Source organism: Serinus canaria, chromosome 24 (assembly GCF_022539315.1).
Source record: "Serinus canaria isolate serCan28SL12 chromosome 24, serCan2020, whole genome shotgun sequence".
Lineage (NCBI taxonomy): Eukaryota > Metazoa > Chordata > Aves > Passeriformes > Fringillidae > Serinus > Serinus canaria.
In genome coordinates this window covers 6414039-6438306 of record NC_066337.1, presented here as the reverse complement: position 1 = coordinate 6438306, position 24268 = coordinate 6414039, and the positions used below count along the sequence as shown (strand labels likewise).

The 24268-nt window shown below is 58.0% G+C and overlaps 1 protein-coding gene across 1 annotated transcript in view; it reads right to left on the bottom strand.

The window, feature by feature from the left end:
- DSCAML1 (DS cell adhesion molecule like 1) overlaps positions 1-20767 on the bottom strand; it is a 94412-nt gene extending 73645 nt beyond the window's left edge. Inside the window, exons 1-3 of the mRNA XM_030233488.2 lie at positions 20722-20767; positions 12304-12621; positions 9800-9946 (exon numbers count right to left, since the gene is read on the bottom strand). Of these exons, the coding sequence (XP_030089348.2) occupies positions 9800-9946; positions 12304-12621; positions 20722-20764 (508 nt within the window). The 5' untranslated portion in view covers positions 20765-20767. The remainder of the gene's footprint in view (positions 1-9799; positions 9947-12303; positions 12622-20721) is intronic.
- Between the last annotated feature and the right edge of the window lie 3501 nt (positions 20768-24268).

Here is a 24268-nt window from a genome sequence, read left to right as displayed (position 1 = left end):
AAACATAACAAGGCTGAAACCCAGCGTGGTGCAGCCTTCAGATGAAATGGAGATGAGCTGCGAATGAATTGCTCCCTCTTAAGGGAATTTCTGGCTGTTTATGAGGGAGGGCACACCCGTCCTTCCCCAAGGGTGAGGGTGGGCTCCAGAGGTGCTCTCCAGGGCGTGTGGAGGCTCCCTGCCTCACCATGCCAGGGATACAGCTCCCGCTGGGCCCTGCCATCCCCTCCATCACCTGTAGAGCCAGCTGGGCACCATGCCACCCCGGGGAGGCTCTGCATGCAAAATCCAGAGTCAGGGCAGAGCCTGGAGCACAGCCAGGGGAGGATGGTCACAGCCCCAGGGCTGCCAGAGCTCCAGGGGTGTTTGGACAATGCTCCCAGGCACAGGGTGGGATTGTTGGGGTGTCTGTGCAGGGGCAGGCCTTTGATGGTCCTTGGGGGTCCCTCCCAAATCAGAATATTCCACAGTGCTGTGATCCCCTGCAGATCCCCCAGCGCTGCACAGGCCCTGCCATACCCAGCCTCTCCACATGCCCCATTTCCTGTGCCATGTTATACGAGAATCTCAGTTTCCAGTTAAAAATAACACCAGTTTCTAACCCTCGAAGGTGCAGAAAAACGTGACCTCTAAAAATCCAGAAACTGAAAGGCAAAGCAAATGAGTCCCAAATTTGTCTACGCTATAAACGTCAATTTCTTTTTGAAAGAAATGAATGTTTTTGATGAATGTTTTCTTGAATGCCTGCTTTTGGCAGTGCTGCCATCTGTGAAAAATCTCTGCCACGCTCGCTATTAAGATTTCATTTCCAAGAAGAGCTCGTAGCTGCTTTAATAAATGGTTAAAAGATTGTCAGGGGTCCAAAGGGCCAGCAGCTTGTTTACCACAAGTGGCTTCTGTCACCAAGCAAAGCACCTTTGACTGATAAGCTTAGAGCCCGCCAGCTCACAGCAGCTTCCCCCCAGCACTTGGAGAAGCACTTCAGCAATGTCGGGCACTTAGGAGCCTAATCCCAATCGACTGTGAATGAGATTTACAGTCCTGAATGGCCAGCTCGCCCCGAGAGGTGCCTGGGGCTCACTGAGCCTTGCCGAGGCTCCACTGCACATCCCCAGGCCCTGGTCCGGCCGTGTGACACCCCCACCCACTGACAACCGGCACAAACCCTCCCAGGGCGAGCCCCAGGTGGGCTCTGGGCTCTGAAACAGCACCCAGATCCTTCAGATGGGGCTGGGGGCACCCACAGCAGCCCCAGCCTGGGCTGTGCCGACCAGCCTGGCACTGGGCACACACAGCAGACCCAGACTGGCATTGGGGGCACACCCAGCAGCCCCAGTCTGTGCTGTGCCCACCAGCCTGGCACCCTGCAGACCCCAGAGCAGCCCAGCCCTGCTCGGGGCTGCAGCCCCCAGTCTGGGCTGTGTGGGTGCCACAGGGCAGGGCAGGGGCCCAAGGAGCCTCCCCTGTGGCAGCAGCAGGGCTCCATGGCTGCTGCAATGGAGGCCTGAAATGGCTGGTGTATTTGTAGATCCTCTGCGTGACTGAATCAAGAGGAACAATAAGATCTTTTTCCAGATTCGGCAAACATCAGTATAATAAAAAAAATTAATTATATGCTTGAACACATGCACCAGAGCAATGCCCTGTATTTTCTCCTAATTGTTCTCCAAGCCTTGCAGAGCCACATTTAAATAAAAATGAAGCAGTTATTTAAACCGCAATTAAAGATGGAGCAATTTATTTTTAAACTTGAACTATCGTCAGCAGAGCAGGAGGGGAGGAGGGGGAGCTGCACTGAGACCCCTGGTGCCAGGCAGGGCAGATTCCACTGCCCACTGCAGCCACCCTGCTCCAAGGAGGGCAGAGGGACAGAGTAGAGACTTCCAATGCCCCACCAAGGACTGCTGCTGCTCCCTTCCCATCCCACAGCTGCTCCTGGCTGGCATGGAGCACTGCAGCCTGTCCCTGACCTCCCAGCCCTGTGCTCTCACATGGAGGATGAGGATTTGGGCTGTACCTGCTGGGAAAGCTCAGCTCTGGCTCCACAGCCTGGCTCAGCTCCTCCCCACCCCACGGCTGAGCTGTTCTGGGAGGCATCTGCACCCCTGGGCTCCTTGCCTCCCAACCTGGAAATTGGTTTTTAGCAACCAGGTGCCCATCACCACAACCCCAGGTTCTGCACCCAAAACCCAGCCCTGGGCACTCAGCCCTGCCTGTCCCAGAGAGGTGACACCAGCGCTGGGCACTCAGCCTGTCCCAGGGAGGTGACACCAGCCAGTGTCCCATCTCTGGAGCAGGGAGCACCCTCGACAGCAGGAGGTGGCTGGGAGGGAGCTGGGGAGGGAGGGAGGGAGGAAGAGCAGCAACCACAACAAAAACCCACCCTCTCTTTTCATAAGACAGCAGAATTTATCAGCCTGCAGCCCTTCACATCTGTCTCCTCATACAAAATGAAAGAGGCTTTGAAAAGCAGAGGAGATGAAATAAAGCCGTCTGTGTGAGGAAGCTGGCATCCCTGCCACTGTCACTGTCACCATGGCAGGAATAATGACCGGGATTGTTTCTGCATCTGGGGAAGTGTGTGGCTGGGGAGGGGGAGGGAGATGCACACCCACAGCTCCCCCTGCCCTGCCCACGAGCCCCCAGCCCGGTGGGATGGGCTGCCTGCAGAGGGCTGCGGTGGCTCGGGCTGTGCCACAGCTCCTGTCCCTCGCAGCCCCCGGGGCAGGGGCTCAGGCTCACACGGACATGAGCTCCGGGAGAGCTTTGACCTGGGCAGCTCTCACATCACTGGGTTTGCTGTAGCAGTCACTGCCCGGGCAGGCTCTGCTCCTGGGGGAGACCTGGGCCAGCAGGACAGGAGCCAGCAGCGGCTCCTCCCTCACAAATGACATTTAAATAGAGGTGGAAAAGGACAGAGGCTGGGGCTGCCTGGACACCCTGCACACACCAGCAAGCCCAGCGCTGAGCTGGCCCTGGCAATTTATTGGCATGCTGCTCAGGGCTGTCCTGGGCACAGCAACGAGCTGGATTTCAGTGGGTCCCTTCCAGCTCCCCATTTCCTATGTTTCCATTCTCTTCTAGGATTTTCAAGCAGATTTTGGAGCCTTCCAAGCTGGCAGCAGCCTGCAGAGAGAGGGGTCACTCCCAAGGACCCCTCAGGGGAGGTGGCCCCTGGCTGATCATGGGCTGCCCGTCCATACAGAGCCCTCCAGTCCCCTGTGCCCAGCACCCACACTGTCCTGCCCAGTGCACGGAGTGCTGACCACAGCCTCAGTCTGGGCTGCTCCAGTGCCTTACAGAAACTCCCATCCCAGCGGATTTCAGCTCTCCACCAGCAGGAAGGTCTTTAAAATGCACAAAAGCATCAGAATTAAGAAGTGCCCTGTGAACAGGGACACAAGAGCACAGCCCTTGTGATTCAGCAGGGACCTGGATGCTCCAGGCTCGGTTCTGGGGGCAGACAGGAGGGTGCTGGGCTCAGCAAGGTGCACGAGGCACATGAAGCTCCAGGTTTCATCACAGAGCTCAGCTCCACTGCGAGCTGTGCCTCACAACCTTCTCTGGGGCTGGTGCAGAGCACAGAATGCTCTCACAGGGATGTGCAGTGCACACTCCAGGAGTCCCTGAGTGACTCCAGGGGAGCCCAGACACCTCTAAGGCTCCCCAGCCCCAGGCCCCTCCTGCCCACATCACTCCCCTTCTCCCCATGGCACCAGTGGGGTGCTCCAGGGGACTTCCCTCGTGTCCCCACCTTCCTGGCCATTGCCTGAAAAGCCTGTGTGCCTTTCAGTGTGACAGGAACAAAGGGTCACCCTGGGACCCAGGAGATCAGCAGATCCTTCCTCCAGCTGATCTCTCCCTGCTCCTGCTCTCTGCACTCCAGGAGGAGATTTACAGCCCACCTGCCTCCCGTGGGATCTCCAGACCCTCAGGCACCCATCCCAGCCTCTCTGTGCTCCTGTTCACCCTTTTCCTAGGGCACAGCTGCTGCTCAGGGTGGCTGGAGGTGCCCTAAGGGATGGCCCTGGCACAGGCTGCCCAGAGCAGCTGTGGCTGCCCTGTCCTGGCAGTGTCCAAGGCCAGGATGGACACTGGGGCTTGGAGCCATCTGGGACAGTGGGAGGTGTCCCTGCCCATGGCAGGGCTGGGATGAGGTGCTCTGAGGTCACTTCTGGCCCAAACCATCCCACGAGTGTGGGATTCCTTTCGCTGCTCTCAGCCAAAGCTCCCCTGTCCTGCAGACACTGCCACGGCACAGCCAAACTGCCAACAGCTTTGGTTTGGGACAGGACGAGCTCAGTGTCCCCAGATCCCCACCTGGGTCCAGCTGGGGCCGTGGAACTGGGGCACAGGAGGTGGCAGGGGCACCAGGAGGTGACAGGGACACCGGGGTGGCGCCTGGGCTCTGGGCTGGGCCCAGGCTGCTGTTTACTTGTTGTGGTCCCTGCGTGTGCCGTGTGTGCATGCGTGTGGAGATTGTCTCCAACGTGACTCTGCATTATCAGGGCTATAATGAGTCCTTGTTAAAGTGGATTTGATGGAATAATTATATTCCAAAAAAACCTGCGGGAAAGCGCTCTCCCCTCTTAAAGGGCAGGATCATCAAACGTTCTCGCCACATTATTTGCAGTCACACCTTCTGCTGCATCTGCTCCTTTTAAAATCTCTAACTCCAATCTGATCTGAATATATAAATCTGAATTATCACAGCAAAAGGAGATGTGCTCACACCTTTTTTTATCTGTTGCCATGGCGATTAGATAAAATTCACGCCAAGTCTCTGGGGAAGGATGAAATGATTTCAGACAGAATCTCACCCCACTTGGTGAGAATAACGCCTGGAGCTACTTCCCTCTGTAACAGGTCTGGGCACATGTCGCAGCCAGAGAGGGTGGCAAGGGGTGGGGGAGAAGGCAGGACACCTTCGGAGCTCTCCAGGCCGACAGGGGAAAGGTTCTGCAGCCCCCGCAGCCAGGGAAGGACAGGACGCCGCTCGCTCCGATCGCATCAGCGGCTCCGCGCTGCGGTTCCGCCCGTCCCCGCCCGGGCACAGGGGACAGAGCGCCGGTGACGAGGCCGAGCCTTGTGCCCAGCGGTGCCCAGCCGAGTGCCCGAGGGGGGTTTTCTCCCTGCACAGCCCGGCAGGGAGCGGGACAGGCGGGACAGCCGGGTCCCCTCTCCCGGAGCGGGTCACAGCCACCGGCGCCGCTCTCAGAGCAGGGGACAGCAGGGGACAGCAGGGGACAGCAGGGACACGGCAGCGGGCAGGCAGCTCCAGCTCACAGCCTCCGGCTTTAACCCAGCCCGGCTCGTCTCACTTTCGGGCCAAACCCACCCAAAACACCGACCCTCAGCGAGTGCCCTGTGCCCCGGGGCTCTCCGCGACGCCAAACGCACAAACAAGGGCAGCCTGCGCCTGGCCGTGTTTATTGTGTCCCGGCTTTTCCCCAGGCACAGGAGCCTGATGTCCCCCAGAATGAGCCCATTGACACAAGGACAATGCAGAATTATCCGCGCCCTGCCTCACCCCCCTCATCCCTCCGTGCCCCTCGGCACGCAGCACCCGCCCAGGGGAACACTGTGCCCAGAAACCTCAGAAATAAATCCCAGAAACCCCAGAAACCCCAGAAACCCCAGAAACCCCAGAAACCCCAGAAACCCTAGAAATCCAGCCTCCTGCCTCATGCCCGGACTCAGCACCTCCTGGGATGGATTACAGTGGGATTTGTGTGCAGTTCCACCTCTGTAATTTCAGAGAAAAACAGTGCAGCAGTGGCCAGGTGCAGCAGAGGACAGAGAACATTTCTGGGGGGATTGACTGGCTGGAACCGTGAGGAGCTGCTGCCCTTTCACTGCCCAGCCACCAAAGAGCTGCTGAGGGGAGTTTCAGGACCCCAGAACCAGCCCTGGGTCCATCTGAGGATGGCACAGAAAGGGCCATGCAGGTCAGGCAGAGCTCACAGCTGCAGCACCACAAACAGATTAACTCAGTCAGAGATATTTTGGAAACTCCTGAAAGGCTCAGCCCACAACGCACACAAAAACACGTCTAAAACTTCACAGAACTCCATTTTTTTTTTTTCAGCTCCTTCCTTCTGGCAAGCACTACGTTTTGCTTTCCAGAGAAAAGGCTTTGTGGATAACCAGTGACTAAGTACATCCTCATCTGCACAGCCCTCAGAGGATTTGTATTAGGCTGGTGACAAAGGCAGCACCCTTAGAAACGCTGGTACCTTGACAAGTGCTCTATTTAGATTTTTTCCAACACAACCCATCAAGTACACAACACTGAAGCAGCAAATAACAGCTCAGCTCGGGGTTTGCCAGGCTGGTAATGCTCCCTGCTCCAAACCCCACTGCCTCCCAGCCCCAGAGCTGTTTTCCCCACTGGCACAGCCTGCAGAGGTGGCATTTGTGCCCGGCAAGGCACAGCTGGACACAGTGACATCCCTGGGCCAGCTGGGGACGGTTTGGGTGCCAGTCCACGGGCACGTGTGTGCTCAGAGGGCTGTAAAAGCCAAGCAGTGCCCAAATGAGCACCTTGAACAGCTGAGGAGGGGCTGAAATTGCTCCAACCCCACTTGGTGGTGTCACCAGCAGCTCCCCCGTTGTTTTTGCAAACCCCTGGAGTGCCCACACACCTGGGCTCCACACTGCCACCACTGCCACTCAAAATAACAATAACATAATAAAGAAAAGCTGTTTACAAGGCTGAGTTCTAAAGCAGCTTGCAGCAGGATTTTCTCACTCACTCCATGGCAGAGGGGTGAAGGGTGTGTAAAACTCTCTGCTCAGCTGCTGTGCTCCCACCCAGCCCCTCCAACACCCACCAAGACACAGCAGGAGCAGCTGATCTGAGGTGTGATTGTCCCCCAGGCCCTGTCCTGTCACCAGTGCTGCCCTCCAGGCAGAGCAGCAGAGCCCTGGCAGCGGGGCTGTGTCTGTGGCAGGGCTGGAGCACAAGGCAAGATTGATTCTGATGTGAGCTCCAGCAAGGCAAATGGGTTTTTGAAAACCCTGTAATTTCTCCTCAACCCTTGACTTCTCTAAACACACAGCAGCAGTCAGGTGGGCACTAAACAAAAATGAGCTGCACTAATGATGATTTACGTGCAGGATAACCTGCCATAAAGAGTTTATCTTTGATTTCAGGGTCTGTTACGGCGTTGCCAAGTTAACCAAAGAGCACAACTCGTCACCCACACCCCGGGGAGGGAGGCAGCAGCTCTCCAGCTGGGCTCTCACCAACAGGGCACCACCAAGTTCTGCACCCTCCAAAAGAGCAACAAGGTCTGGCTGAAAAAATGTCAGAGGTTGGGAGCCCTGTAATCCCAATTAAGAAAAAAAAAAAAAAAAAAAAGATGATTCAGTCATAGAATTAAAGAACAATTTGTGTTATAAGAGACCCTAAAGTCCACCTTGTTCCTCCCCCTGCCATGGGCAGGGACACCTTCCACTGTCCCAGCCCCTGTCCAAGCTGGCCTTGGACCCTGTCAGGGATGGGGCAGCCACAGCTGCTCTGGACAAGGTGTGCCAGTTAAGGATTTCCTCCTGGAACCTGGGAAAGCTCACAAAAGGTTCCCCCCAGCCCCACGTGGAGGCAGAGGCTGAGCTCACAGGAGCAGCCCCAGGGGAAGCACTCCTTGCCCCTGTTTTTCAGCTGCAGGTGTTTTGGTTTGGTTGGGGAAAAGACATCTACAACAACAACAGTCACTTAAAGAGAGCTTTGTGCCACCAAGGAGTGTGGATGGAGATTTTCCCAGCTCTGCACATCAGGACTGCTCCTTCCCTGCTGGGAAGATGCCCAGCCTCCCACAGGGAGCACCAGAGCAAAGTTTTGGGAAAGCAGCAGGTTTGGCAGGCTGCAGTCAGGAGAGAGCAGCACACTCAGAGGCAGCTGTGAGCGCAGCTCAGAGCTCAGGTGCAGTGCTGCAGCCCTTGCACACCCAGTGTCTCACCAGAACCCAGCTCTGTGAGCAGCAGGGGCTGCAGGGCCTCAGCACCACATCCCAGCCCTCCTCACCTCCACCCCGTCCCCTCCCCTCATCCTCCTCGCTCAGAATCAGGGCAGACGCAGAGGTTCAGCAGAGGTCAGGGAAAAACATATTTTTGGTAACAGCAAAGCCAGTTTTAGCTCTAACACACCAGCAACAAAAAAAATAAGCTTCAGGCAGATACTATATTTGTAATCCAACGGCAAAACATGTTTGCTTGTGTTGACTCTGCACTGTAACACAATTTATATGTTCTGTCTTTAGGGTAATTATTGCTTTAGAATGTTAAAATCGTTCCACCCTAATTAAATCATCATATTAAAAAATCCACTGCCACAGCAAACTGGGGAACAAGTCTGGTTGGGATCATGCGAGTGCAGGGATGTTCAGTTGGCAAACACTGCTGAGCCCTCCGGCCACATGGGCTCCATCCTCCAGAATCCCAGAGCAAAGGATCCCAAACCACGGAGGAACAACGGCCCAGGCTGTCCTGCTGATGGACCTGGAGTGCCACTCACCAAAGGCAGCACCCACAGCGGGCAGGGCATCACCTGCACTGCCCAAACCGCACCATGAGCACCCCAGGGGATGGGCACCACCAGCGCCTCGTTGCCACCCACCACACAGAAATCCACCTCGTGCTTCCACATCCACAGGCTGGCAAGGGCACAGTGCCCCTCTGTCCCCTGCCAGAGGGTGCCTGCCTGGGTACCACCAGGCACGTGGGCTGTGCTGGGTCAGCACCTTGGCTGCACTCAGGGGGCACAGCCCACCAGCAGGAGCCCCCAGGAGAACAGGTCACCCCCCTCCAGGTGAAGCACTTTGCTCCTTCAGCTGCTCCTGCAGCCCCAGCCCCGCTCCCGGTGGCCTCTGCTCCCCGTGGCAGCACCAGGGATTTCGGGGATTTCTGACCTGTGAGCAAATATCAAGCACAGAGCACTCACTTTGGGCCAAATCCTTTAATTCCCTCTGGATGCCCCGGGGGAAGCAGTTATTGATTGCTTTGCTAGCAGCTCACACACGCTGTGCATCCACAGCAGCTCCGCGGAGGAGCCATGAGGTCACCCCGGGGCACGGGGACACCGGGCTGGCCCCACGCTGAGCCCCGAGCCTGCCACAGCCAGGCAGGAGCAGCTGCCAGAAAATCACAGGGAAATACCCAGGGAAAACCTCCTGGCCCTGCAGAGCCCCTGAGCAGAGGGGGTGGTGCCGTCCCTCCCACAGCCCCTTCCCCACGCAGGGCAGTCAGCCTGGAGTGGGACACAGCCCAGGCATGAGGCAGGGACATGGCACAGGCAGGCCAGGCAGGTTCCATCACAGGGGACAGGGAGGTGATGGCGTTTTCACCAAGTTCCTTTCCCATGGTTTAATCAGTTGTGAAAATTGACAAGAAAAGGTGGAATTTTGACTGGAGCATCATCCTGACAAGACAAACACCAGCCCTGGCTGCAGCAGTCAGACACGGGCAGCACGGGCAGGTGTTGTCCCTGTTGGCCAGGTGCCAGTGCTAGGTACCCAAGTCATCCTGCAGAGACCAGGACAGGGCACAAGTGCTGCCAAAATCACACTGAGCACCCCTCATCCCAGGGACACACGGCCAGAGCAGCCAGGAGAGCCTGAGCACCTCGCCACTGCTCACACCAGCAGCACTTTCCAGCCTGGAGCTGCACAATCACCACTGAAAGCCTTTGCTGGGCAGCACAGGCACAGGCAACAAGCCAAAAAGCAGATCCTCCATGACAGCAAGTGTCCCACATGGCAGAGGAGGTCAGATTTCCAGAGAACAGGCGCTCCTCTCTTACCTGGGATGATAGAAACGGTGTCTTTCTCCCAGGATACAACGCTAACATATTCCTGCACTGAAGAGGGGATGAGGCACTTGAAAACAGCCACGTTTCCACGCATCGACCTTTGGTCCTCCACCCGAACGGTGTACGGTTCCCTGAAAACTGTGGAGGAAAGCAGATGGTTGGTAGCATGACAGTGCTGGAGGAAAACACACTTCCTTTTGCTAGAATCCCACGTTTCCCAAACAAACCAACCCACCCAGCCACACGCTGCTTCCATCCCAAGCACCTTCCCGGGGAAGGAGGGGATTCTCTGCTGGGGAACGCGCTGCTGGCCTTGGGACAGAGGCACACCTGGCCCTGCTGGGACCTGCCACGGTCCCAGTGTCACCTGAGCGTGCCAGACACAGCATGGGGACGGATGGCACTTTGTGGTTGCAATGTGCATTTCATCCCTGGATGCTGAAAATGCACCCTGGGAGAGACAGCCCGTAGCACAGAGCCTGGGACCCCCCTCAAGCCTCTGCGGGAACATTTGAGGTGAGCAAGGACAGTTTGCCACGGTCCCAGCATGTGCCTTGCTTCTCAGGGAGATGCACATCCCTCTGACAGCTCTGTGCTGCTCCCTGGACAGCAGCAGGGCTCCAGGAGCACCCGCTGGGTGAGAGGCACCCACCTCAGGCTCTCCAGCAAGACAAAGAGATGTCACCAACCCCAGCAACACAGACACCACAAACTCCTGAAATTCTAGTACAAAATGCAGTTGGGAGCAGCTCCCTTTTCACAGTGACAAAAAGTGTGCCCTGTAGGACATGGAGACGATTGCCATCATGCCAAATGCACGTTCACTTCGTCATCTAACAACCAGCAGAGCAGGAGCAGCTCAGCAAAGCCCTGGGCAGCCCCAGCAGGAAGGTGTTTTCCCTGGGTGGGAAGTCCCTGTGGACATTGCATCCCACACCTCACACAGCCAGGCCAGCAGCGATTGGGTGGCAACATTTCCACCCTGGTTCCTGGGCTTTTGGGGCTCCCTGCTCAGATTTGTGCCACCAGGGCGTGGGGAGAAGCTGCCATGGAAAGGGGCTGCAGAGCCAAAGCAGATTAACCAGCAAAGGCTTCTTTAATCACCTGGAGCTGAGGTTTATTCACAGGCTTTAAAGGGCAGCAGGGACCACGAGGAACACCCCGAATGCTCCTTGCCTCCACCAGCACCCCGGCTGGGGACAGACCCTGGGCACAGCCCCACTGCATCCCTGACCTGTGCCAGCCCCAGGCCAGGGCCCCAGGCTTTTCCTGCCAGCAGGAATAACCCCCAGGAGGGCAACACACATCACAACCATCCCACTTAAACCTCTCCCCTGGCTGGAGAAATTTGCTCTGTGTGCTCACCAACAGCTTGCCCAAGATTTCCAGAGATTTTTTCCCTCATATTTTCAGTTTCCAGTGCGTTTTATTTTATTGCTTGCTTTCTCCAGCTGTAATTGGCTCTCTGTGCTCCACTGCCATTAGGAAGCACTGGAGAGTGACTGGGAAGTGGGATGGCCAGGAGGCAGCAGCAGCTGGGGAATGTTCCACAGCCATTTCCACTGCCAGAAAGGCAGAGCAGCTCCAGGAGCTGGAGCCATCCTGGTGGCCCCACTGGACATCCACATCTCCTGCTAACAAGGGGGAGGCTGAGCTCCCAGCCCAGCAGCAGGGCTGCATGCAGCCCTGGATGGAGAGGGGCTGAGAGCCAGGACTCCCTCTCTGTGATCCCAGGGCAGCTCTGGGCATGAGGGATCCCAGCAGAGCCAACCCTGCTGTGCCCACACGAGGAGAGCAGCAGCTCCACATTTACTACACCCCATCTGCTCCTCCACCACGCTGTGGTTTATAGGTAACCTGAGAGTGCTGGTAAATAATTCACTCTGCAGAAGGGGGTTAATACCAATTTACTCCACAGTACAAGGTATTAAAATAAAAAACCCTGTAGTCACTTCTGTCACGTTCCCTCTGCTAGCCCCACTTTTAATAGGTTACATAATGAAGCCATTCCTGGGCTATTAGCCCTCCTCAGCCTGGTCAATAATTTACTATAATGGCTTTTGGAATCAGCTCTTTGCCATATTCCTCTTTTTTTTTTATTTATTTAATTTTTTTTGTTCTTAATAAGCCTTGTCAAGCTGAGGCTGGGTGCTGCAGTGGGAACCAGGCTGTGGGACACTGAGGGGGCCCCCAGCAGGGACAGATGTGGCCCAGCCCCTCCCACAGCTGGGAAAAGCCTCGGTAAGTGGTTGGCCGAGACAATCCCGGTTCAGAGGGAGAGGAACTCTCCTGGCACCAGGCTGCAGCCTCACCACGTTCTCCAGACACTCACTGGAAACCTCCAAGCTGCACATCCCACCCAAGGCTCTGCCCTTCTCCCTGCTCCATCCTGCTGCAAGAACCCGAGGCAGCAGCCCCGGCCCTGCCCTTGATGGAGCAGAGCAGGGAGGAGCTGGCCCCTTGTGCCCAGCCCAGCGCCCACAGGCAGCTCCCACCTGCTTTAACACGGATGTTGGGGCTCCTGATTTTGCCAGCCGAGTTCTCTGCCGTGCAGAAGTAGTCGTTGTCGTGGATGAAGCTGTTGAAGGCTGATGGCGAGAAGGGGTAGAGCTGCAAAGTCCCATTGGCATGGACATGCCGGATGTGGGGCACATCGTAGATGTCGTCACCTGTGGCCAGGTACCACCGGAGGACGGCGCTGGGTGACCCTGCTGCCGGGCAGGGGATCACCACCCCCACTGTGCTGGAGAAGGTGACCTGCTGCAGGGAGTCGTTCACAAAGTAGAGGCTGGTTCCAACATCTTCAGCGCGTGCTGGGGGCAAAGCAGAGGCCACAATGGCAAGGGGTCACTGCGGGGATCACCAGTCCTGGTGGCACAGAGACCCACCCCCGGCATAGAGAACCCCCTGGCATAGAGAACACCTTGGCACAGAGACCCCTCCCAGCACAGAGACCCCCTGGCACAGAGACCACTCTGGTACAGAGAACCCCCCATCATTAAGAACCCCCCAGCACAGAGACCCCCCCCAGCACAGAGACCCTCCCATCACAGAGAACACCCCAGCACAGAGACCCTTCTGGTACAGACAACCCCCCAGCACAGAGACCCCCGGCACAGCCCCTGAGCCCTGCGTGCGGAGCAGGGGAGCCCAGAGCATCCGTGCACGGCTGGAAGCACACAGGCCACCTTCACAGGCCAGCGCTCCTGCTGCCAGCACGGATCAGGGATCACAGGCAGCTCGGCAGGACAGCCAGGGGCTGTGCAGGCAGGATGGGCACCCCGGGCAGCCCCCGAGGCTTCCCCAGTAGTGCCCAGCTGGCTCCGAGCACCCACGGCCCCGAAGACAGCACGCCAAGCACAGCCTCCAACACTGCTCCTCCTGCCAGCCCTGACATTGCTGTGACCCCCCATCCAGCACAGCAATGCCAACAGACCCAGTGCACACCACTGCCAGGCAGGGCAGAAACCTCCCCTGCCACCCTACCACTGCCTCCAAACCAGAAGAGGGCTGGAAAACTGGGATCAGAGCTGCTCCCCTCTCTCAAAGTCACCGGCAGGGAAGCTCAGACCCATCTTTCCCTCAGCCTGAGCTTCTCCCTGGCACCCCTGCACCTCCAAACGAGGACTGAGATGGGTTCAAGGGCACAGTCCAGGCAGAGCTTGTGGCCACCTGCATGCCCAGGAGCAGCTCTCACTGCTGGAGAACAGCACTTCTTGGGAAGTAGGGAATGGACCTCTGTCCCCAACTCCTGCCCACTCCCTGGGACCATGAGCTCCCCCTTCCCAGCCCAAGGCAGCAAAATTGGCTATAAATAAGGAAGAGGAGGCCCCCTTAGAGTCACTTAGATCCGCTTTCTTTTTTTAGCTGCACTCTTTCCAAGTGGGTGGAAGGACAGGGATCTGGGAAGGGCCCTCGGCGGGTGTATTAATAGCGCGGCTGAGCGCGCGCCCGCCGTGCCGCAGAGCCAATAAGCAGATCAGCACCGGTTCAGAACGAGCCACGGGGGACCCTCCCTGACCTCGATTCCTTAACTTGGGGAGGAGGGGACGGCAGCAGAGGGGAGAAGGAAAAGCCTCATCCGCACGCCTGGGCTCCGCAGGCGGCCGCCCGCCCAAGGAAGAGCTGGCTGAGCCACCACGGTGGCTCCATCTCCATGCCAAGCTTGTCCAGCCAGGTGCCCATCCTGCCTGGGAGCTGTGCCACCAGCCCAATCCACAGCAGCCTCAAGAGCTCAGGATGGGACACCCCAAGACACCTCAGCCCTTCTCCATCCTTCTCCCAGCTGGATGTACAACCCCGCTCCTCTTTTGGCATCTTCCTCTCTGTGAGCACTGCACAGCATCATCCTGTAAACGAGCAGGGCTCCTCCTGTGCCCACCCAGAGCCCTCTGTGCCACAGGAGGGATGAGCTGATAGGTCCAGCTGTGCCACCACACGAGACAACCAATTTAGAGGTCACAGAATCATCTCCTTGTGTCCCCACACGCTGATTCCCTCTGTCCACGTGTTTGTTTTTCCCTCCCTGGCTGACGAGCACCAAAGACGGATGGACAGAGGAGCAAAGCTCCAGCCGAGCCTTTGCAGAGCCACGGGGCCACCGCTGGGCCCTGCAGATGTCATTTTGTGACATCTCCAGGCTGGTTTGTCGTCATGAATCAGCATTTCCCTTCATCCCAGCAGCGCCGTGCTTCTCCCAAATACATGAAAGGGAAAAAAGCCACATTTACAGGCAGAGGAAGGGAAACAAAGGCTGCACGAGCAGCACAGAGCTATTTGTGGCTGAGCCTGAGCTGAGCAGAAGATGGCTGGAGCCAGGGCACAGCAGAAGCCACCTTCAGCCTGGCTTTGGACCAAGGACACCCGGCTGTGCTGCGGGCTCCATCCAGAATCTCTCCCCAGGTCCCACATTACAGCTGGAGAGGGCTCCTGGAGCATCCTGCCAGGAAAACACCTTCATCCTCAGCAGCACCAGGAGAGTTCAGAGCTGGACGGGTGAGGGGCTGGGGTGAGGAGTGGAAAAATACCTCATAAACAGAGAAATTCAGATTACCCATAAAGCTTTTTCGGGTCAAAGGGGGAAAGGGATTTTTAATAGAAAATGGAGGTTATGGGATTGGCAATAGTTATGTGACAGACGTATAGAGTTAAATCCTCATAATCTCCTTTACCATTTAGCATTGAGCACCATCCTAATTCCATGTTTCATAAAACTGTCTCCAAATCACTGGGAGAGATTAAAAATTTAGAAATAGCACAGCAATATTTTTAAACCAGAAATCACTGCTCACATCTGGTCAGATGTGCTGACCCTAACCTACATATCTAGGGCATTAATTCACAGGAACCTGAAGGGAGGAGGCTGGGAGAGCTGAGATGGAACAGTTTCTGCTGGGAAGGCAGCCTGGAGCCCAGCCTGGCTCCAGCTGGGAGCTGCACCGAGCCCAGCCCAGGGCTGGACACTGGGGCTGGCTCTGAAAGGCAGGTGCTTTAAGTTATCAGAGCTCAATCTTCCTAAATTGTGGTAAATTACAACCTAGAGCTATTGTAATATTAATATCTCTATTCGAGCTGGGAGAAGCAAGTCATTTTGCTATCATCCCTTCAGAATATTTACCAGTGCTGATGGCTGGACTTCCAAGCTCCAGCACCTTCGGTGACACAGCAAAGCTCTGGGCTGTTCTGCTTGCTCCAGAGAGGGGCCACAGATTGTCCCCAGGATGTGTCACCATCTCTGGGAGAGGTGCAGGTGTGTGTCCTGCCCGAGCAGCTCAGCAATGCCAGCACAAAGCCTCCCAGGTTCTTTCCTCCCAGAAGAGCCTGTCCTTTTCTAAGAAGCAGATTTAGGAGCAGCCTCAGACAAGGACCAGCTCCGTGCCAGCCAGGGCTCTTCCTCCCCAGATAAGAGGATTTTCCTGCTCTCCGTGCACGTCCATCACCTGTGCTGGCAGCACAGCCAGCCCCGAGCCCACCCCAAGCCCCTCAGGCTGAGCACGGTGCTTGAACTGGGTGCAAACCTGACAGACCCCGGAAAATGCTGAAGATTTGGTGTTTTGGGGGGTTCGTGCCACCCCCTGGGCAGGCACTGGACTAGAGTTCTCATTACCCCACTGGCAGCAGCTTCCTGATCCCGATGGTGACCCCAGCTCTCCTCCAAGTCTGGTGAGGATGTGCCGGGGCTCCCCCAGGAACAACCCCACCCGTGGGGCTCCAAAGGGGCCGGAGGGGCCAGCGGGGATTCCCGCCGGGCTGCAGGGATGCTGAGGAGAGCAGCAGGCTAATGGCCATCTCGCAGCTCATTCATTATCCTCATTAAGGGTGGTTGACACCTGCCCTGCTCAAGGAGAGAGAGAACCACAGCCTGGCACGCACCGCGCTGGGATTTGCAGGTAGGTGGCGAGTCCTGATGGTTCTTCCTTGCTGAATAGGGGACAGTTATTCCATCACACCCTGCCTGCACGTGGGGAACGCTGGAGGAGCCTCATGGAACAAGCTCCCTCCAAGGCCTCCTCCCCTGGACATCTTCACAGCCTTTGTATCCACACAGGGAGTGACCTTGGAGTTGATGGAGCGAGAAGTGGCACTGCCAAGCACCTGGAAGGATGAGGGGGGAAGGGGCCGAGGCTGGTCCCTTCCAAGGGGAGCTCAGAGGTGTCTGGGAGAGCAGCACACCCTCCCGGGATGTCACCTCCCCTGCGTGTCCCAGCCCAGAGGGTTCAAGCCGTGACTCCCACACCCTGTGCCCCTCAGGGACCGGTCTCAGGGGGGTGGAAATGGTGTCAGAAAATGCCAAGCAGGGCATGGGGCATTCAGCTGGTGCCCAGCACAGCAGCAGGTGCCTGCCACAGCATCTTCCCTGCCCTGGCACTGCAATTTGGCCACCACAGAGTCCCACCCTGATGGCACAGCCCTTCTGGGTCGAGTACCACGGTCCTTCCTGAGGTGACAAAGCAGAGAGGGAGCAAAGGAGAGCATGCCTCTGGTCCTCTGTGGGTAAGGGCACGGCTCAAAAGTGCTCCAAGCGCCTGCTCCTTAATGCATCTGCATGGAAATTAGGGCCTGAACCACCTCCAGCGATTACGACAGCACCCAGGCTGAGGCTGTAACCCTTGCCTGGGAAAAAAAGCTCTCCCGGCCAGATTCCTGCTTCTGGAACCTCCCATGGCTGCTCCTGAGAGGCACCAGCCCCACCACCCCATCCACACAGGGGCTGACCCAGAGCTGGACATCCCCCAGCCCTGCCCCAGCTCCTGAGCCCCCCAGCCTGGGGGTGAGGAACAAGCCCAGGGGACACAGGGGAGAACTTCTCCTTCCCCTTCCAGAGCCACCTCCAGGCCTTGGCCATGCTGAACACAGACGCCTGAGGTCCCAAGGGGACATTCTCTGGCTGGGAATGTCTGGTGACATTGCCCAGCCAGAGTGACAACACCGTGTCCCCAGGGAGGTCAAAGGAGCGGGCACAAAGGGTGGGCAGGGGACACAGCAGAGGCCACGCATGCCTGGCGTCGGGCTCCCTCCACAATGGCCAGGCCATGCTCTCAGGGCATCACAACCCGCTCGGTGCCTTTGCAAGGCGGAGACCAGGATTGCCACCAGGCAGCCCACAGGAGAACACACCTGGGCAAGCCCTGCCAGCTTCTCACCTCCTCCCCATCCCCTCCAAGCCGTGCTGGCTCCTCTCTCAGGGCCAGGAGCTGCTGCAGCCCTGACCAGGCGCAGCTGGGAACAGGCAGGAGCACGAGCCTGGAAATGGAACTCCTGAACGCTGGGTAGGGCTCTGCTGGTGGATGATGGCGGCAGCCTGCACGTGCTGGGGGATGTTCTGTGGGATCCATGAGCAGGGAGAGGGTGACTCCCAAACCGTGATTATGTAAAGACCAAGAGCTGGCTGTGACCGAGATTCCAGAGGCAAGGAACGCCCTGCACCCAGAGCTGCCCCTGCACATCCTCCCTGAGCAGCAGCAAGGGCTGCTGTGACCCAGTGCCTTCCTCCTTGGTGCCCGCCGTGGAAGTGGCACCGTGTGCCGTGCTGCCTGCTCGGCTGTGAGGTGCCTCCATGCCACCCGAGGCGCAGCTCAGCCTTGCCTGCTGCCATGTCAGAATTCCTGCCACAAAGACTTCCAGATTTATTCTCGCCCTCGGCTCGCCAGCTGCTCCAGAGAAGGACGGAGCGCTGCCCGTCCATCCCCCCAGCACACGGGGCACACGGGCAGAGCTCCCAGCACCCCAACACCAAGCTTCTGGAGCCACGGCTGCCCCAAGGCATGCCCCAGGCTCCCAGGCAGCCCCCAGCTCCAGAAGGGCCATTCCACAGCACATCCCTGGCACTCGCCCCTCTCACAAGGCGCAGCCTCCTCCTGCAGAGGACAAACACCCAGGAGCACCAGGGTGGCTTTGCCCACTGCCCATGCCAAGGCAGGAGCAGCCCAAAGCCCACGCCAGGTAAAGGCTCTGGGCGAGCTGCCACGGCGGCTCCTGGTGCTGGGAAATTTTGGCAGGATAAACAAGCGCCGGGCACGGCGAGGAGCTGAGCACTGCAGGCTTCTCCTCCGTGCATTTAATGAGGTTTCCATGTTTCATTTCAGAGACAAACGAGCGCTGTGCCACACTGGGGGGCCGAGATGGGAGAGATTAGAAGCCGCGAGCTGCACCGTTCGCTGCACCCAGCGCGGGAACATCATGTAAATATAATGCCAATATAAATCAGGCGGCAGAGCCATCCAGCAACATCACGCAGGGAGATGCTTCCCTGGCTCCCAGCCTCTCAGTTGTGGCCAGTCCGTTCCTCATCACACCACTCGCCTCCCCTCTGCCTGCCAGAGCATCTCGCTGCTCAACTCTCCGCTTGCCAAGCACCCAGTTCTGTTTATTTCATAAACAGGGGCAGAAATAAGCAGCTAGAGCCCATCAAGGGATTTCTAAACTTCAGGGGTCCCTTGGATCAAATGTTTATCTGCTTTCGGTTTCTACTTGAGCTCTTGTTCTACAGCAGGAGCACGTTAAAAGGATGTGCTTCGATGCCCAGAAATATTAAGTATCTGAAAGGTTTATCATGCATTAAGCAATTCATTTTTTTTATCCTATTATTCTAATGAAACTTCCATTGTATTGCTGTCCTCTCACTGGAACCGCTTCACGTTAACACTTTGCATCACCAGGACTGTTCAATGCTGAAGATCTCTCATTTTTTTTTTAATTTTTTTTTTTTTAAGAAATAAAATGTAAAATGAGGCCACGAGGAGTTGTGCTAATGGAGGCTTTTAATTTGCTCCTCTCCGAAGAGATAGCTCTGTGGGAAGAGATCCCTTTTCCAAGAAGCTGGGGCTGAAAAGATGCAAAAAGCAATAAACCAGTGTGGCTCTTTATTATTTTGACTATTGGGGTTCGAAAGGAATCATGGCATCCTCGACGGTTATTTGTTTCCAGGTTTGTTTTTTTCCTTTTAGCACGGTAAAAAATGCAAATGTAAGCAAAGCAGACGCTGGCACGTTCAGCTCAGCAGATCTGAAGCACAATAGCGATTTTGGGTAAAGCTCCCAAAAGCAGCTTCACCCCAGCTCGAATAAAGCAGCTATTCCATAATTAATAATTGATGGAATAATTGATCATCACCACACAACTGGAGAGGGTGCCCTATTAAAGCTCAGTAAATATTTTTCATTGGATTAACATTCAGCTAACGGGGTAATGGGCAGCAAGAGAGGTCTCTAGCAAGGAAGAAGCTCTGTCCCCTTTCTTTCACTTTCCTCGTTTCCTAAAATTTCCCCCTTGCTGTTCTCAAATGTCAGAGACGATAATTAGGGCAAATGTCATTTTACATCCTCCAAGCAGACAATTTTCCAAGAGGTGGGCGCTTCCAGCACCCGCATCTGCAGGTCGGGTCGTGGGCAAAGAGGCAATTTATTACAGAAACATAATTAAAAATTCCCGCAGATCCGGAAATGGGCAATTCCTTTATGTAACACGGATCGATTGTTGTAACAAACGCAGTGGGATTTAAGTGCCCGTGCTCCACGCAGCTCCTGCCTCTCTTTAATTGCATCTAGAGCAGACACTCGCTTAGAGTATCACCTCGCTGGATGTGGGCAGCATCCACTTAATGCCCAACTTTAAATTAATCTGTAATCTTCCAGCGTGTGTCTCCTTGACACGCTTGTTCCATGATTCTCCCCATCCCCCCCCCCCACATTTATGATTTATCAGTAATCTGATTGATGTCAAGCCGTTGGGTTACACTTCACACAGCATTCCTAGGGGGAAGGATGCGAATTTTTAGGCACGGCTGGGTTTCGCCGGCTGACGGGATCAGACTGAGAAGCGCTCGGGAGACGCGGAGCGCTCGGTCCCGGCGAGGCCCCGCCGGAGGATGCTGCGCCCGTCGGTGCGGGGTCCCGGCCGCGGCTGCCACCGCTGCCCCGGGGGCTGCGCCGCGGAGCCACTCCGGGATGCGCCGGCACCGACCGGCCCCGCTCCGCGCTCCGAGCCCCGCGCTGCGCCGCGCCGTCCGGGCCGAGCGCTCCGGGAGAGCGCACCGACAATCCCGGGCACGCGGGGAGGGCGCAGCGAGAGCGCGGCACCGAGAGCCGCGGAACCCCGGGGAGGGCGCACCGAGAGCTCAGGAAGGCGCACCGAGAGCCCCGGGACCCCGGGGAGGTCGTACCGAGCGCCCGGAGACCCCGGGGAGGGCGTATCGAGATCCCAACAGGGCTCACCGAGACCCTCGGGACCCCGGGGAGGGCGCACCGAGAGCCCAGAAAGGCGCACCGAGAGCCCCGGGACCCCGGCGAGGGCGCACCGAGAGATGCGGGACCGAGAAACGGAGAACCGAGAGCCCCGGGGAGGGAGCAGCCCGTGCCACCCGCCCGGTCCCGCTGCCGGGGACCCCCGCCGCCCCCGCCGCGGTCCGCACGTACCTTTCGGCAAAGAGTACAGCAGGAGAAAAGTTACCAGCCACATGCCATACAGAGCAGCTCTGGCCCCGGGCTGCGGCGCAATTGCGGAGGTGCGGTGCCCCGGCGTGCCGCGCTCCTGCCGCCGCTGCCAGCCCGGCTGAGGTGCCCAGCGCCGCTCCCGCTCCGCCCCGCTCCGCTCCCGCCCGTGGGCCGGGCTCCCGCCCGCGCCCGCCCCCCCCGCGCCGCGCAGGGCTGGGGGCGGCCGCGGCCCCCGCCGGCCGAGCCCCTTCCTCCTCCTCCTCGGCGTGCGCGAGGGCTGGCAGAGCCCCTGGCCGCCACCGGCCGCCCCCGAGCTGCGCTCGCCCCCGGGCCATCAGCCCCGGTTGGCGCTGCCCCATCCCCGCAAAGCGGCACCGCGCAGCCTTGCCCAGGCTGAGCCGTGTCCGGGCCGCAGGGCTGCGGGCGAGCAGCGCGGCTGGGCCACCCGGGACTCGCACTGGCACTCCTCCTGCTCCCCGGGCCTCCCACACGCTGGTCCAGAGTCCGGGGGACAAAAACAGTACAGCGGTTTGGGTTGGAAGGGACCTCGCAGACCACAGGGACACCTTTCAGGTTGCTCCGAGCCCTGTCCGGCGTGGCTTTGGACACTTCTGAGGGTGGGAGAGCAGGGCTCCAGCAGCCCCTGCTGCTCCCAGGAGAGGGGACACAAGCGAGACAGGGCCAGCAGATTCATTACACATTCATCCCTCCAGCCAGCAAATAACAAACAAATACCAGCTAATGCTTTACTTTGGGGTGTATTTATCCAAGGCTTAGCTCAAGCCGAAGCTTGTACTCCCCAAGACTTAGTCACACCAAAGCCAATTTGTCTGGACCGCTAGAGCATTCAGAGTGTCTTTTCTTGAAGTGATTATAGCAGGTTTTCTTTGCTTTCCAAAACAGCCTTTACAAGCCCAATTTGTTGGAAAATAAACAGAAAGAAAGATTAAAGCATTCAGATTTCAAACAAAACAACCAGCAGGAAAAACATTACGTTTGGATTTTTTAAAAAGCGCTGTTTAGATTTAATTGAAAACGCAACTATCGTCACGGAAATTGGGAAAACAACAGCCCCATGGCCATTTCCAGCCCTCGTGGATTCACTGCAAGCATTCCCACCTAGAAGTCCCCTGAAGAGCTCACCGAGGGGGGAACTGTGGGTGGGAGGTTCCCATTTCAGAGTGGGGATGTGACCTAAGGACGCGGAGAAGCCGCCAGGACGCAGGGTCCTCCATGCCCACCCCGTGTCCTCTGTCCCCTCCCTGCTCCAGGCCACCCAGAGATGCTGCCATCTTAGTGACGAGCACAGCGAGGCCACCTGATCAGTGCCAGCAGCAGAAACAGGGGCAAACACTGTGCCCGTGCTGTGCAGTTCTGCCACACCACAGCCTTCCCTCCTCCTCCTCCTCCTCCCCAAGGATGTGCTTCCCCTTCCTCCATGGCTCTGCCGAGCTCGGCAGCGCCGTCACCACCCCCTCCCCAGCCTGTTCCCAGGCCACCTCAGCGGCTCGTGAGTGTCACAGCCCTCCCACGCTGGCACGTGCCAGCCCCACGCCGGCACCCCTGGCCAGCGTCCCCAGGGGAGGCAAGGCAGCAGCTGATGCACACGCAGTGCCCACACACCCCTCCAGGAGCCGAGGTGCATTTCCATCGCCACCTACATGGCCGTGCAGATGTTCACTGGTACTTGGCAGGAAATTGGTATGCAGGCCCATACGCAGGCAAGCGGCAAAGCCTGGGCTCTGGGGAGCCCCAGCCACATACCAGGCATCTGCCCCCTTCCCTCCCTGGCAGCTGCTGCAGGATGGCAGCACAGCCCTGCCCAGCCCGCTCACAGCGAGCTGCCAGCCTGGAACCTGCTACAGCACTTTGCAAACCAGCACACAACACCTTGGCCTCAGGTGGGACTGGTACCCTCTTACACTTGGGAGTGAATGGAGCGGGGCTGCGTGGGCTGGCAGGGCACTCGCTGGCACAGCACTCACGGGGCCCCACAGATCTCTGTGTGAGGCATGCAAGCAGGGGGTGTGAATGCTGCTCACCCGTTCATTTTTAGCTCCCATGGCTGCTCAGCAGCTCTCTGAGTTTCCTCACCATGCCCAGCTCAGAGGATCAACCCAGCACCTGCCCCACCAAGGGCTCCTTCCTCCAGGACAGGAGCTGCTGGCAGCAGCACCAGAGTGCAAACCTGAGGCTGGCAGGGCGAGCACTCAGCCCAGCTCACACTGGGGCAGCCCTGGCGAGTCCTTGAGCCGCCTGTGCCGTTCTCTCTGGCCCCGTTTGCTCCTCCATGGATGGCTCAGCCCAGGCCCTGGGGATGGCCCAGCCCAGGCCCGCTGCCAGCTCGCTGAGCCGGGTGCACGTGCGGGACTGGCAGTGCCGGGCAGGCAGCCAGAGCTCCCGGAGCAGGAGCTCCTGCCAGCCCACACCTGGGGCTCAGCTCTGGCCCAGCAGCCAGCCACCCTTTGGGGACAGCAGCCTGACCAGAAGCGTTTGTGTGTTGCCTTTACATGCGCCTTCAGCCCGCAAAGCTGGAGTCCAGGTAGCAACCAGAGCTGCAGCATGTGCTTCATGTGGCTGTGATGGGGAAAGGCAGGAAATCTCCAGGGTAATGATTTGGGCAGCGCTGACCCGCACTTCAGCAGCACAGGCGGCTTGCAGGAAGCCAGGCCAGCAGTGGCTGGCGAGGAGAAGCCCGTCTCAGGCTCCCTGTGGCCACTGCCCTGCTCCCAGGCAGCCAGCAACCTGCCAGAGCCAGCAGCCAGCCCAGCTGCACGGTTCAAAGGTGAAGCTCCCTCTGAGGAATTCATTCCCTGGCCCAAACTCTGCATGAGACCCAGGAGAAATGATGGCAACGCATGCCCACGCACAGCTCTGAGCCCAGCAGGCGTTGGGAGGGACCCTTCCTTCACCACGGCAGAAATTGCACAGGGGGGAATCCTGCTGCCTCTCCTGAGGGCACGGGGCATCCTGCAGCCCTTTGAAAACAGCCCCCCCTTGCCAGGTATGTCTTCTGCCCCTGGGCCGAATTACACTCAGCTCCAGGCTGCCCAGAGCTCTGGGGATTACAGCAGTGTCTGGTACACCCCCTTAGCCAGAGAGGTATTTCCCCCTAAAGGTAATTCTTTCACTAATATTTGGGAAACCCACTCTCCATGAGGGCACACGTGGGAGAGCAGCCAAGAGGAGGGTGGGCCAGGGTGCACCCCACCTCCGGCATCCCCCCGGCCCGGGCACACCCCACCTCCCGCATCCCCCCGGCCCGGGCACACCCCACCTCCAGCCGGGCCCAGCCCCGTGCCCTCGGCCGCCCTCGCAGACAGATCCCCGGAGGAAGCGGTCATTAAAACGACAGGGCTACTTATCTGTCTGGAGCCGATTGGCACAAAGCACTTCCTACGCGTCCCAACTTACCCTCGCAGCGCCTCTCTGAGCAGGGCCAGCCCGCTGTGACCCCTCAGTGGACACTCCGACCCTCAGAGACAAAGAGGTGCGTCCTGCACAGCCCCTGTGCCAGTCCAGTCCCACC